This window comes from Euleptes europaea, chromosome 1 (genome assembly GCF_029931775.1).
Source record: "Euleptes europaea isolate rEulEur1 chromosome 1, rEulEur1.hap1, whole genome shotgun sequence".
NCBI lineage: Eukaryota > Metazoa > Chordata > Lepidosauria > Squamata > Sphaerodactylidae > Euleptes > Euleptes europaea.
The window spans coordinates 52,420,912-52,433,535 of NC_079312.1; the positions used below are offsets into that span (position 1 = coordinate 52,420,912).

Below are 12,624 nucleotides of genomic sequence, written 5' to 3' on the forward strand. Positions count from 1 at the left end.
CCTTATAAAACCATTTACCAATGTGCTTAAAAGAGTATAACTCTTTTTAGGATTACTCTGTTAGTCACTAGTGCAGGCTCTATTTAATAATTTATTCCACCCCCAACCCAGTGTAATTTTTCATCCCTGTAAAACACAGTAGATTCTATCTGTAGGTGTGCTAAACAAGCGCTGAACTCGGGAGCCCCCTTGGTCTTAGCTCCATGTTATTAATTCTAAGGAATGAGGATTATAATTCTAAATACATTTGGACTACTTAATCCCAAAGTGGCAGAAAAACACAAAATTCAGCGCAGGTGGTTCACATCTGAAGACAAGCCATGTGTAATTGTGAACGTCATTTATATTCTGAAAAAAAGGATAAAGTTTCTTGTTTTTCCTTACCAAGGTCAACATCTTCTACTCTTGGCCACTGGGAATACGGTATATTCTTGCAAAAGGCTTCAAGTATCTTTTCTTTAACTTGGCTGACAGTGTCTGTATCCATCACCCGAACGCTCAGGGAGTCCATCCCACAGCCTTGGAAAGACACATTAAGATTCTGCAGAGAAAGATGGCTGTTTAGGGTGTGATTTGCAGGATTTACAAAAAAAAGTGGCGAACCATGAACTCACACTACACATTACATTAAGGGGGGAAAAGACTGATTCTGAGGTTGGTGAAAACTGAAGTTGGTGAAAACTGATTTTACAACTCTACAGACTAAAATAGTCTTATTTATTCTCAGAGTGAATAGTCCTGAAGGTATAGCAATGGATGCTTTCTCTGAATTGACCGTTGTATGAACTTAAACACAAAGATATCTTACTATTGCAAGCATTAAGCAGTACAGGTAACTACGGTCATTTCTTTGTTCAAGAATTTCAAAGCTGTGGCAGGAGAAATGCAGAATTCTCCACACTATAGGGAGCAGACCCAGCTCAATAGTAGACCACAAGCTTTGCCTGCATAAAGACTCAAGTTCAATCCATACCATTGCTACTTAAAAGAATGTCAAGTAACAGAGGTGGGAAAAACTTTTGCCTGAGATCCTGGGAGAACATCTGGTGGTCAGAACAGAAGATACCAAGTGAGATGGATCAACAGTCTGGCTTTGTGTGAAGTAGCATATATGTTCACAAAGAACTTGGTGAAGAGGGAACGGAGCTGGAGTTGTCTCATCTACATGGATTTACAAAGGCGTTTTGGACATCACAGAATCAGCCCCATGTTTGGTATGTTTGGTAGTAACCTTTTATAATGTGTTTGCCACAGACTTGCCCAAACCACTGCTTGTGCTTTCACAGCTTTCTAGGACTGGGTTGTGCTTCATGAAAAGTCGGTAACAGAATTGAAAAATTTAATATGAATAATAATCCTCTCTGCAAAGAGGAAGTTAATACTGAGGGCCCTACTGCTAACCTCCTTAGCTTTGCCTCATAAACTACAGATGGGAATCTGCTGTAAGGCTGCAAAGGATACTGTGCCAAAAACCTGTTCTCATTTACACGACCATAGCTCTGAAGTGACCCCACTGATACTGGTAGAGCTCCTCCAGATTTACGCTATTGTAATCAAAAGCAGAGTTTGGCTTGGACCTTATAAAAGTCTGTCGACTGCATTTACTGTCAGGGATGAAGTTAACATATTCCCCCTGCCTGTACATTCTTAGTTATGAGTGAGTCCCAAAAGAGGAATTTTACAGCATCACTTTTCAGCACAATTCCTGTAACACCCTATATAAAAACCTTCACACCACTGACTCCGCTTTACAACCAACAACCTTTTTCACTGGCCGTAAAGTCACCGCTTTGCCAGAAGTTGTAAAGATGAGGCACTCTTATTTTTTACCTCATTGTTGCACAGCAAACAATACTGGCACATTTTTTTTTTAGCATAACCTGGATCTCAGCCAATCAGACATAATTCTCGGTAGACAATATATCCTCTGCCTCAGAGGTCACAGTGCCCAGATGTTTAAAAGGTTGATGTGTATCCGTGGGCACTTTTGCAAGTCTGATAGATGCTGTTCCACAATGCCATGCTCAAAAGGGACTGAAGTACTTCTGTTCTGAAAACTTGGATATCTGATACGCACAATCCCTCGGGATGCTATGTAACCAGACCATGCAGTTCCCTGTAAATCTTTTTTTTAAATTCTTTTGCATTAATCTATTTAACATACTTTAAAACATTAAACAGAATACGCAGTTCCAACATCCAGGGCGGAGGTGATGGGAAAAAAAAGAGGGAACCCCCTGCCCCACAATGGTTGATTTGCCAGCTTTGGTGATTTCATTGTTTATTAGTAAGTAAATGTACCCATTCCTTTGGGCCTGTCTTCAGGGTTCCTATACATCAGTCTCATATCCGGCCTCAAAAAGCAATTCTTTGCCCCTTAATTATATGTCCAATGACTCATGTAAGCTTAATGACCTTCCCATGAAGCTCTTATTTAAAAAATCTATGGGCAAGCTTCTTAAAAACATCTTAGACTCTATTATCAGTGGAAACCAGCTTCATTTGGGAAAATCCTCCTCACCACAAGACATCTCATTTGTGGCAGCTCAGAAACCAGACGCATGCCTCAGCTGGGAGATGGAGGGGAGCACACACATAGTATCCTAAAACTGGTTCTGATTTCTCATGCAGCAAATTTAGTCAGGATGTTAATGATTTCTTTATATCTTTAAGAATAGGACTCTCTTACCCTTGGCTTTGCTTCAATGTTCTCTCTCAGTAGCCATTCCTCATTGAGAGTATACCTGGCTTTTCCAGTGATGGCATCTATCGATCCTTTATTGATCTGCTGCTTGATAGCACAGAGTAGAAGGAAGAAGGGCTCCCCAACTGTTTCCTGGTAAGTAAAACAATGGGAAATGAACTCATAATCTAAAAGAAAGTTCCCACAACACAGCTCGTATCTTTACAGCAGGGCTGGGGAACCTTTTTTCAGCCAAGGGCCATTTGGATATTTATAACATCATTCACGGGCCATACAAAATTATCAATTTAAAAATTAGCCTGCTATATTTGGTCAGACATTTAGCCAAGAGGCACAACCAGAGATGGCTCTGAGTGTCTGCCGCATAGAGCGACTCGCTTTTGAGTGGGTTGCCAGTCTTAGATCCTTCTGAGCTAGAGATCTGCCAGGACCCACGAAGGGCCAGACCAAATGATTTCGCGGGCCTTATACGGCCCCCGGGCCTGACGTTCCCCACCCCTGCTTTACAGAGACGTGAAAGCTTCCAAGCGGCACTATCCCTCTCTTGGGCTTTAAATGCTGCTTTATTTAATGTGGTGAATGTTGCAAGCAAAGTCCTGGAGAGTGGCGGCAGCTTTCACCCACAGGAGGAGCTCACCACCCTACAAAATCAAGTAATAGTTCCATACATTAAAATTGTGGAACTCCCTGCCCCAGGATGTGGTGATGGCTGCCAACTTGGAAGGCTTTAAGAGGGGAGTGGACATGTTCATGGAGAAGAGGGGTATTTATGGCTACTAGTAAAAATTGATACTAGTCATGATGCATACCTACTCTCTCCAGTATCAGAGGAGCACGCCTATTATATTAGGTGCTGTGGAACTCAGGCAGGATGCTGCTGCTGCAGTTGTCTTGTTTGGGGGCTTCCTAGAGGCACCTTGTTGGCCACTGTGTGAACAGACTGCTGGACTTGGTGGACCTTGGTTTGATCCAGTATGGCTTTTTTAATGTTCTTAAAGCACTTAGAGATTCTGCTGAAGTTCATAATTACCTGGTTTGGTTACAAATTTTGGAAGCTTTTATGGTTGCCTGAATTATAGGCTGAATGTCACATTCCTAACCGTTTTTTCTCTTGTTTGGGGCCTGGTCTGAGTTACCACTTATCTTCATCCTAAGTGTGTGGAATGTTGCAAAGGCAGTGTCCCCGGTGCCCAGGATATCTGTCCCTTGATTTCAACGGACTTAGAAGGGGAGACTCTGCTTAGGATTGTACTGTAAATGTCCCAGGGCTTCTTGTGCCTTGCTGAGTGTGCACGATACAGAACTATTGGGTGGCCTAGGGAGAGGCATTTGGCTCCCATTTGAGAAAGAGTCTAAATTTAGGAATTGTGCTAAGAATAAATCAAGCTATTTTTGCCTCTCTCTTTAACAAGCTGGCTTGCCAAGCCCAATTCCAAATCAAGCTGAGGGGAGTTCGCCCATCACTGCAAACAACTATTCAGAGCAGGATGCAGGTGTGGAAGCAACGGCATGTTAAAAGTGGGGAAATGTTAATGAATCAAAATAAAACGATCCCGTTCAGGCAAAAACCAAACCAAAGCAAACACACACAAAAACACACACACAATCCCCCCAAAAAACCCCAACCAACATAAAACAACTGAAATAGTGTGTGTGCTCACAAATTGCAACAAATAATTGTTCAATAGGGCCCAGGACACAACATGTATATCCCTTGACATCCAGATGATTGGCAAGATTAACAGCCATATTAGCTGGAATCCACCCAGCCGTGAACTCTTATTAATATGCAACAGTACACCAAGACTGGTGTCACTGCAACTGAATAACGATAACTTGATTCACAAACCCAGCACAGTTTTCCTGAATTTAAGATTACATTCAAGAGCAAATTAATCAAGTTTAACTTCCAGATATCAATTAATTCAATCTATTTTTATAGTACAATTTTTCTCATGTGTACAAATATGTGTGTGTGTAAAGTGCCATCAAGTTGCAGCCAACTTATGGCAACCCCTTATGGGGTTTTCAAGGCAAGTGACTAACAGAGGTGGTTTGCCAGTGCCTTCCTCTGCATAGCAACCCTGGTATTCCTTGGTGGTCTCCCATCCAAATACTGACCAGGGCTGACCCTGCTTAGCTTCTGAGATCTGATGAGATCAGGCTATACCATGCTGCCTGCCTTCCCTCCACGTACAAACATAAACCTCTTCTGAAATTGCTTAGGACAACAAAACTACAAACATTTTATAAAATATTTTAGAAATACAAATGGGCAGCAATCATCGATTTGTATGCCTGGATGATGCTTACATTCTCAGTACATTCTCATCACTAAAGCAGCTAGCTTGGAGAGTTTCCTTAACAATCTCTCAGATACCCACATACAACTTGTTCTGTCATGGTAGCCAGGTCACACTGTTTGAATTTAATTTTGTCGGATTTTCTACACAAGTTGGACAACAACTGCACAAACAGTAGAACTGCTACAGAATGAGAAACTACAGCTTGACTGGAAATCCATGGAGTGATTCTGAACACACATATACAGAACATGCTTAAAGCAACGCACATGTTGAATCAAATTGTGCAAAAATTGGAGAATAGATTCGGGCTCATTTAGACTGAAGTGGAAGAAATGGCAATTCATACTTCACGGCTTCTTTTAGAAGGGAGAAAAAGATGCATATTAGGGATTCTGAAGTCAAGACGTGATGAGGGCTATTGTACCTGAGGCTGCAATATTAATTCTGGATGTACTGTTCTGGCTAGGCATACATGAAAAGAAGAAAGGCATAAAAAACATTTCTATTCATTTAACAAAAGGTGAGGTCAACACTGGGGGTGGGGTGGATTGCCCCTGCTTTGGATTTTTTCCTTTGATATAAGGGAGTTTGTTGATAAGAGATTAAGGAAAAACCCACCACCACCAACAACAAAAGCCTTCCAAGAAGAGAGCCTGTGTATACTATTCTGAACTCCTAGAAGGAAGGGTGGGATAAAAATGTGAAAGCAAAGAAAGAGAAAAAGGAGATAAACAAATAAATAAAATGAAATTAAAAACAGGCTCACCTTATAGTAGGTTTGCCAGGTCCCTCTTTGCCAATGGCAGGAGGTTTTTGGAGTGGAGCCTGAGGAGGGCAGGGTTTGGGGAGGGACTTCAATGCCATAGAGTTCAATTGCCAAAGTGGCCATTTTCTCCAGGTGAACTGATGTCTATCGGCTGGAGATCAGTTGTAATAGCAGGAGATCTCCAGCTAGTTCCTGGAGGTTGGCATCCCTACCTTATTGTAAAATGCAAGTGTAGGACCTGGAGAAGTGCTGTAGATGAAATTCAGATCCAGTCATTTGGAGAAAGCAAGATCAATTATACAGTGTGGATCTGCTTCCAGATTTGAGTTCATTCTCTAGTATATCCCGCCCCATCTTCAAAGCACATGGCTGACCTGGTTGCAAAATTTGCGACTATTTGCTTCAGCCCTTTTGTCTTTGCCTGAACCATAAAGCTCCTTCCAAAGCCATAAATATATTTTTTTTCTGTGAGAAGGCCACACTGACAGAGCAGGTATTTATTGCTGAGGCATAGTGTATACTGCAAATGGGACAGATCTTTCCCCCCCTGTGTTCAAGCGTGCCTCAGCAAACAGTATCTAAAATGAGCATTTTAGCCACTTGCTGCTGTGCTAATAATGATGCAGCCCAAACATCCAAGAATTATCGCATAAGGAATAAAGTTATAAGGCCTAGCTTGTGACATGTCGTTGTTTTTTATGGCTCTGATTGCCAGAAACTGTGTGTTGTGAAAAACTGCAGGAACATGAAGACAAAGTATTTTAAAGATGGGAAAGGAAGTGGCCAGTCAGGGACTGCAGACAAAACGCCTAACTTGGAAGTTTTTCCAAGTGTATTGTTGGGAAACTGGTTTGGAAATAAGTCAAAACCAACCTTGGACCAGGCTTTCTTTTGAGTAATTTAACTTGCTTATTCAGGGAAAACTACATTTCTGAGAATGTTAACAGAGCATGTTTTCCTATTGTATTTGTTTTTTAACAAGATTTTACTGATTTGTGATCAGAATGTTATAAGGCCTTTAAAAATAACCATGGGTACCAAAATAACTTTGTATTAATGGAAAATAAAGTTAAGGTTGGGGTCCTTTGAACCATTCCACATAGGATGTGTGAAGCTGTTTCTGTATGCCTGGATTTAAAGAGGAAGCTGAAAAACTGAACGACTGAAAAAGTAGATTTAATTGATCCTTTTGTAGCGATACAATGTTAAGGATGTTGGCTTGGGAATGTGTTCTAGGTGGTTCCAAAATGCCTGAGGGTACACATATGCGAAACTATTCTAAGCGGCCCAGCAGGCATAGTTTCACACAAGGTATTCACAGTGCATATTGGAAGGAAGCTCACAATAATGCACAGAATACAATCGCTAAGATCTGAAGGTGACCATGTTGGCTTTGTATTCTGGTTCTTTGTACAGCTGTACAATTCTGTTACAGTAGAAAAGAGCAAGAGTCCAGTAGCATTTTAAAGACTAACAAAATTCCTGGCAAGGTATGACAGCTCACATCTTCAGATACAGGATTCTATTATAGACAGAATAATATTTATTCATTAAATATCTTTCGATCCAACTTTTTCCTAATATAAGCTTGAAGAGGGTTCCAGACATAAAAATATACACTTACTAAATCCAACCTCGTAAAAACTATTTAAAGAGCCAGTATAAAAACCATAAAAATCTCTGCTTTGTATGCCTAGATTTCTGCCCTTCCCATATTCTGTGAAAATCTGTATTCTAATTTATATGCTAATATAATGTCCAAACCCTGACCTGGATGGCCCAGGCTAGCCTGATCTCGTCAGATCTCAGAAGCTAAGCAGGGTCGGCCCTGGTTAGTATTTGGATGGGAGACCACCAAAGAATACCAGGGTTGCTGTGCAGAGGAAGGCACTGGCAAACCACCTCTGTTAAGTCTCTTGCCATGAAAACCCCAAAAGGGGTCGCCATAAGTCGGCTGCGACTTGAAGGCACTTTACACACACACATAATGTCCAAAACATAATGCTACATCCACAAGATCACAGCCTTGTACTTTAGTCCAGCAGAGCGAACGTTTTCTCCAAGTTCCACATATACAATGACTATTTTTGGATTAGCATCCTCACACTTTGCCTTTAATGATGCACTCAAAGGATGGAAGCCCCCCACCTACCATCAGTCAGACATTAACAAATCTGCCTTAAGTAACCATGAATTTTACGGCCCACAAGGGGCCGTTTTCCACTCAAATGGCCCCTTGCGATGCGTTTTACACCCGGAAGTGCCGCACTGCAACAGGCCTTTACCACTCAAACTGGGAGTTTGAGTGGAAACTGGCCCTTTGCAATGCAGCACTTCTGGATGTGAACTGGAAGTGACCTGTCCCTGCCTGCACAGATTGCCCGCCGACCCTCAGCTGGTCAGCGGGCGGCCAGGTGGATGGTGGGGGTTTGCCCACCACCACCTGGCACTTGGCAACCCTAGCCAAACCATTAGGTTACCTAAGTCAACCATGGTTTAGTGTGATGTCAAAATTGAAGCAGTGTTTGTTCTGTGGGTTGCCTTAGGGAATTCTATGGAAACTCTTTCATTATGTATCAGCCAGCTTGATTTGGGCAGCAGTAACATGTAGCATGTAAAATCCTAGAACTTCTTTTAACATTTTTTACAATGGAACTTTTCTTATAGTTTTAACCAGCTATCTGGCTCAATCTTTGAAGTGCCCTTGCTTTAAACCATGGGCGACTCTGGCAGACCATTTTGAATGTTTCTATTTTCAGACGGCTCGTTCTTCAACCTTCCATTTCTGCGGCACAAATGGATGGATTGTTTGGCACACTATTAATATAAAACAAATGTTTAAATCGTGTAATGCTAACTTATGGGGGGAAAATACAAGCAGCTGGAATTTTTCCACTGCACAATTGTTAAGGACCTTTTGCAGCAGCTGTTTCAAATAGATGTTGTGATTAATGGGGATAATTCAAGAACTAAAAACAGACCGATTGTCACATATGCCTCACAGCCCAGTGCTAAAGGAAGGCTGGTAAACGTCTTTACCAAAAGCTGTCTAGGTTTGTTACACTGAAATGAGGTGCATAAGGGGAGACACTTGACTATTATATATAATTTAGATTGCAGACAGTGGGACACATATACTATTGGGGAAAGTGGTTATAATTCTCAGGACTTCCAGGGACAGACTTTCCCAGGACTTTTGGGGGCCAAAAATCAGTTTTGGTGAGCAAACCTTTGCTGATGCTTCATCATCTGGGCATTTCCTCTTGTATTGTCAGTAGGAAAGCATACCATAGGTTCTTTCGATTAAAGGGGATTTCGTATCTTGTATTTACTCTACAGTTTTATTTGCTTTATTTATAGTTACGCCACAATATTGCATTACTATTTTGAAAACCCATAGTTCATTCATGAGGGTATTCATGGGCTCCTACTACATTTATTTCTAGCTTATTGCAACCACTGGTTCTTCAAGTGTGCATAAAGCAACAGGCCAGCCTTCTAAAATGTGTAGCCATTTGTAGTTCCTTTCCTGTAGCCCTACGTAACTGCTGAATAGATTCTGGCTCATCATCAGTAAACACGAGGCAGAAATCTTCTCAGTAGTAACTACCACTAGGGTGTACCAAAACCTCTCAACTGTTACCACAAACTGATACCACAAAACCTCTCAACGGTTACCATAAGTGGATCATTGAACATCACATTGAACATCACAGTGAACATGCTCTATACCACTTCTGAGCATGCACTTTGCCTTTTCATTAATGTTATCCTTTTTTGAAAGCATTTTGGAAAGAGATGATTTAAAATTTATTTACTTCATTTATACTCCACCTTTCTCCCCAATAAGGACCCAAAGTGGCTGACATTGTTCTCCTCTCCTCTATTTTATCCTCACAACCATGTGTGTTAGGTTAGGCAGTGACTGGCCCAATGTCACCCAGCAAGCTTTGAGGGCAGAGTGGGGATTCGAACCTACCCAATCCCAGTCCAACCACTACACCACAATGGCTCTCACTACTAATAATTCCCCTTTCTCTCCAGTGTGAAATACTTAGTGATATGAAGAGAATGAAAACATTGGTTTTAATTCAGTGTATACCTATGTCAGGAATTCTTGGGTTCTTCCCACCATCTTTAAAAAGATATGAAAATGAAAGCTTCTGTTCCGCTTTTCAGTTGGGACTTTACTCATTCTTAAAAAACAAACACACACACACACCTTATCATGTCCTTTGATAAATGGCATCCGGGCCTGTGGACATGAGGATCCAGACACTGAGTACATTATCTCCAAACCAATGTTCCTGTTAAGGTGGGGCCTGGAGTTCTCCCATAATTACAACTGTTCTCCAGACTATAGAGATCAGTACTGCTGGAGGAAATGGAAGCCTTGGAGGGTGTAAATAGCAGAAATGACGTCCTATAGTGGCATCACATCCCTACTGAGCTCCCTCCCATCCCCAAAACTCCACCCTCCCCAACCACTGCCCCCAAATCTGCAAAAATGTCCCAAACCACATAGAATTAGAAGCAGCAGCAACGACAATACAGCAGGTTCTTGTGTTGATCATTCAGTTAAATATAACATATCATACATATGCATGCATAATTCACAAAGATGCCTTGCACTGAGGCAGACTGTGTCCTTGGAAAGAAATATGAAGCATAAATGAAGTAATTAAATAAAATTATGTCCCTGATGTCCAGAAGGTACACACCAGTTGCTTGACATGGATACTTTGAAATACCCAGTACCGAAGAATTATATCAAAGGTCCAAGGAAATGATACCCTTAGTAGGAAACAGAGCAAATGCTGAAACGCTGTATGCCTAGCAGCCAAAACAATGAAAGAGAAAGAAAATTACACAGTAAGTGCTGTATTCTTTCTCTTTTGGAGAACTGGAAGTTGGATTGGAGGGTGGTTGATCTTTTAGGTGTCAAAGGAATCTCTACAACTATGGCAGCAACATTCTATTAGGACAATTCTATCAGGGCTCTGAGGAACCCTTAATAAGAACAGAAACACTCTATTTAGAAGTAGAAAAGAGCAAAAGTCCAGTAGAACCTTAAAGACCAGCAAAATTTCTAGCAGGGTATATGAGCTTCCGTGAGTCACAGCTCACTAAGTCCAATATTACTGGCCAATGTGGAAAACCAATCTTCCTGAAAGATACAAATGATATGGGGTGACTTCCTGGAGTTACAGATTGGTTGATTTTCAGGAAGTGCTCTACATTAACTTGTGAATACAAGGAACAAACAATCTGAAGTACTCAGGGCTAAGGAGGCTGCAGTGGGTAAGGGGAACAAAGCAAAATCTTCCTTTCTGTTTCTTCTATCAGTTGAGCTCCTGGGCGGAGGAGAACATGGAAAAGATCTATGAATTCCAGGATCGAACCCTATGTCTGTTATGGCCTCTTTGTTTCTAAACTGAACACCCATCCTAATTAAAACTGCCATGCAATTTGGTATATATAAAACCAGACCAGAACAATACCATCTGTATGATGCTTTCCCCATGCCTGTTAGTTCTAAACCAAAATGGACAAGAGCTTTTATAGCAGAACAAACAACAGAAGGAGAGACCGCGCTATCTCACCCTTGTTAAAATCAGCCTCTTCTTCAGTGTCTGGTTTACTGGGAGGTTTTCTCCAGATCCAGCCAGTAATTGCTTGCTTCACAAAATGCCACAGAATTAAAGCATTATCACAGCCCACAAGGAGAATCACTTTCTGTTCACAACATCTGTCTTTTATCTTTGTCCCAGCTGGGACCATGCCAGGTTTAAGATGGAGGGAACAAATTACGTACAAGCTAGCTTCATGTTTTAGATTAACGTTTAGAAATCTAAATCTGTGTTTCACTTTCCTGCTATAAAACCCTGTATTCTCTATCCTGGCTGTGTGGGTCAAACCTTTCTGAGACATGTCCTCAACTTGTAGACACATGGAAGGATCTGAGACCTTGCTGTAGGCTGCTGGTAAACTGTGTTCCTTTCTTCACGTGTATGGAAATTAAGACAAAACAGAGAACTGTGAGGAACATGTAAACCACACGAGAGCAGCACTCATTGTTGATTTCTCTAGTAAACCACTCCAATCATAAGTCCTATAAGATAAAGCTCAGTTTTCCCAGAAATGTTTTCTTGCATAATGTCCACCTTCACAAGAAATTAGTCAGTGGATTCTGGTTGTATCAGATTCCAGCTGAGTTTTCCAGTCCCAAAAGAGGTTTTCATTTTCTTATTGGGGAGGCCTAGTATATGCAACATCAGCAGATTTTAGCACCATAGTCTGCAACTGCATGTACAAAAAAAAAGAGAGAGTAAAGTCTTGTCATCTTATTTTTCCCATCATGAACTTTATTTGCTAATTATATTTAAATATGTGAAGCATTTCAGATGATGCATGTCTTCAGTCAAATGCTACAAATATATTATTTCCCCCATTAAACAGCATTTCAGCCAAACTAATGTTAACTTTTTGTTCAATTCTGCCATTGATGGTCAACTATACCTGTACTGTAAACTTCCTCCTAGAAGGCAGAACATTAAAGAAGAAGGAAAAGAAGCAGAGTCGGTTTTTGTATGCTGACTTTCTCTACCACTTAAGTGAGAATCAAACTGGCTTACAATCACCTTCACATCCCCTCCCCACAACAGACACCCTGTGAGGTTGGTGGGGCTGAGAGAGCTGTGACTAGCCTAAAGTCACCCAGCTGGCTTCATGTGGAGGAGTGGGGAAATAAACCCAGTTCACCAGATTAGCATCCGCCGCTCATGTGGAGGAATGGGGAATCAAACCCGGTTCTCCAGATTAGGGTCCACCACTCCAAACCACCGCTC

The 12,624-nt window shown here is 41.4% G+C and overlaps 1 protein-coding gene across 1 annotated transcript in view; it reads right to left on the minus strand.

Annotated features, from left to right (window-relative positions):
* PLXND1 (plexin D1) overlaps positions 1–12,624 on the minus strand; it is a 174,104-nt gene that overhangs the window by 19,652 nt on the left and 141,828 nt on the right. Inside the window, exons 29-30 of the mRNA XM_056846862.1 lie at positions 2,690–2,836; positions 385–541 (exon numbers count right to left, since the gene is read on the minus strand). Coding sequence (XP_056702840.1) covers positions 385–541; positions 2,690–2,836 — 304 coding nt within the window. The remainder of the gene's footprint in view (positions 1–384; positions 542–2,689; positions 2,837–12,624) is intronic.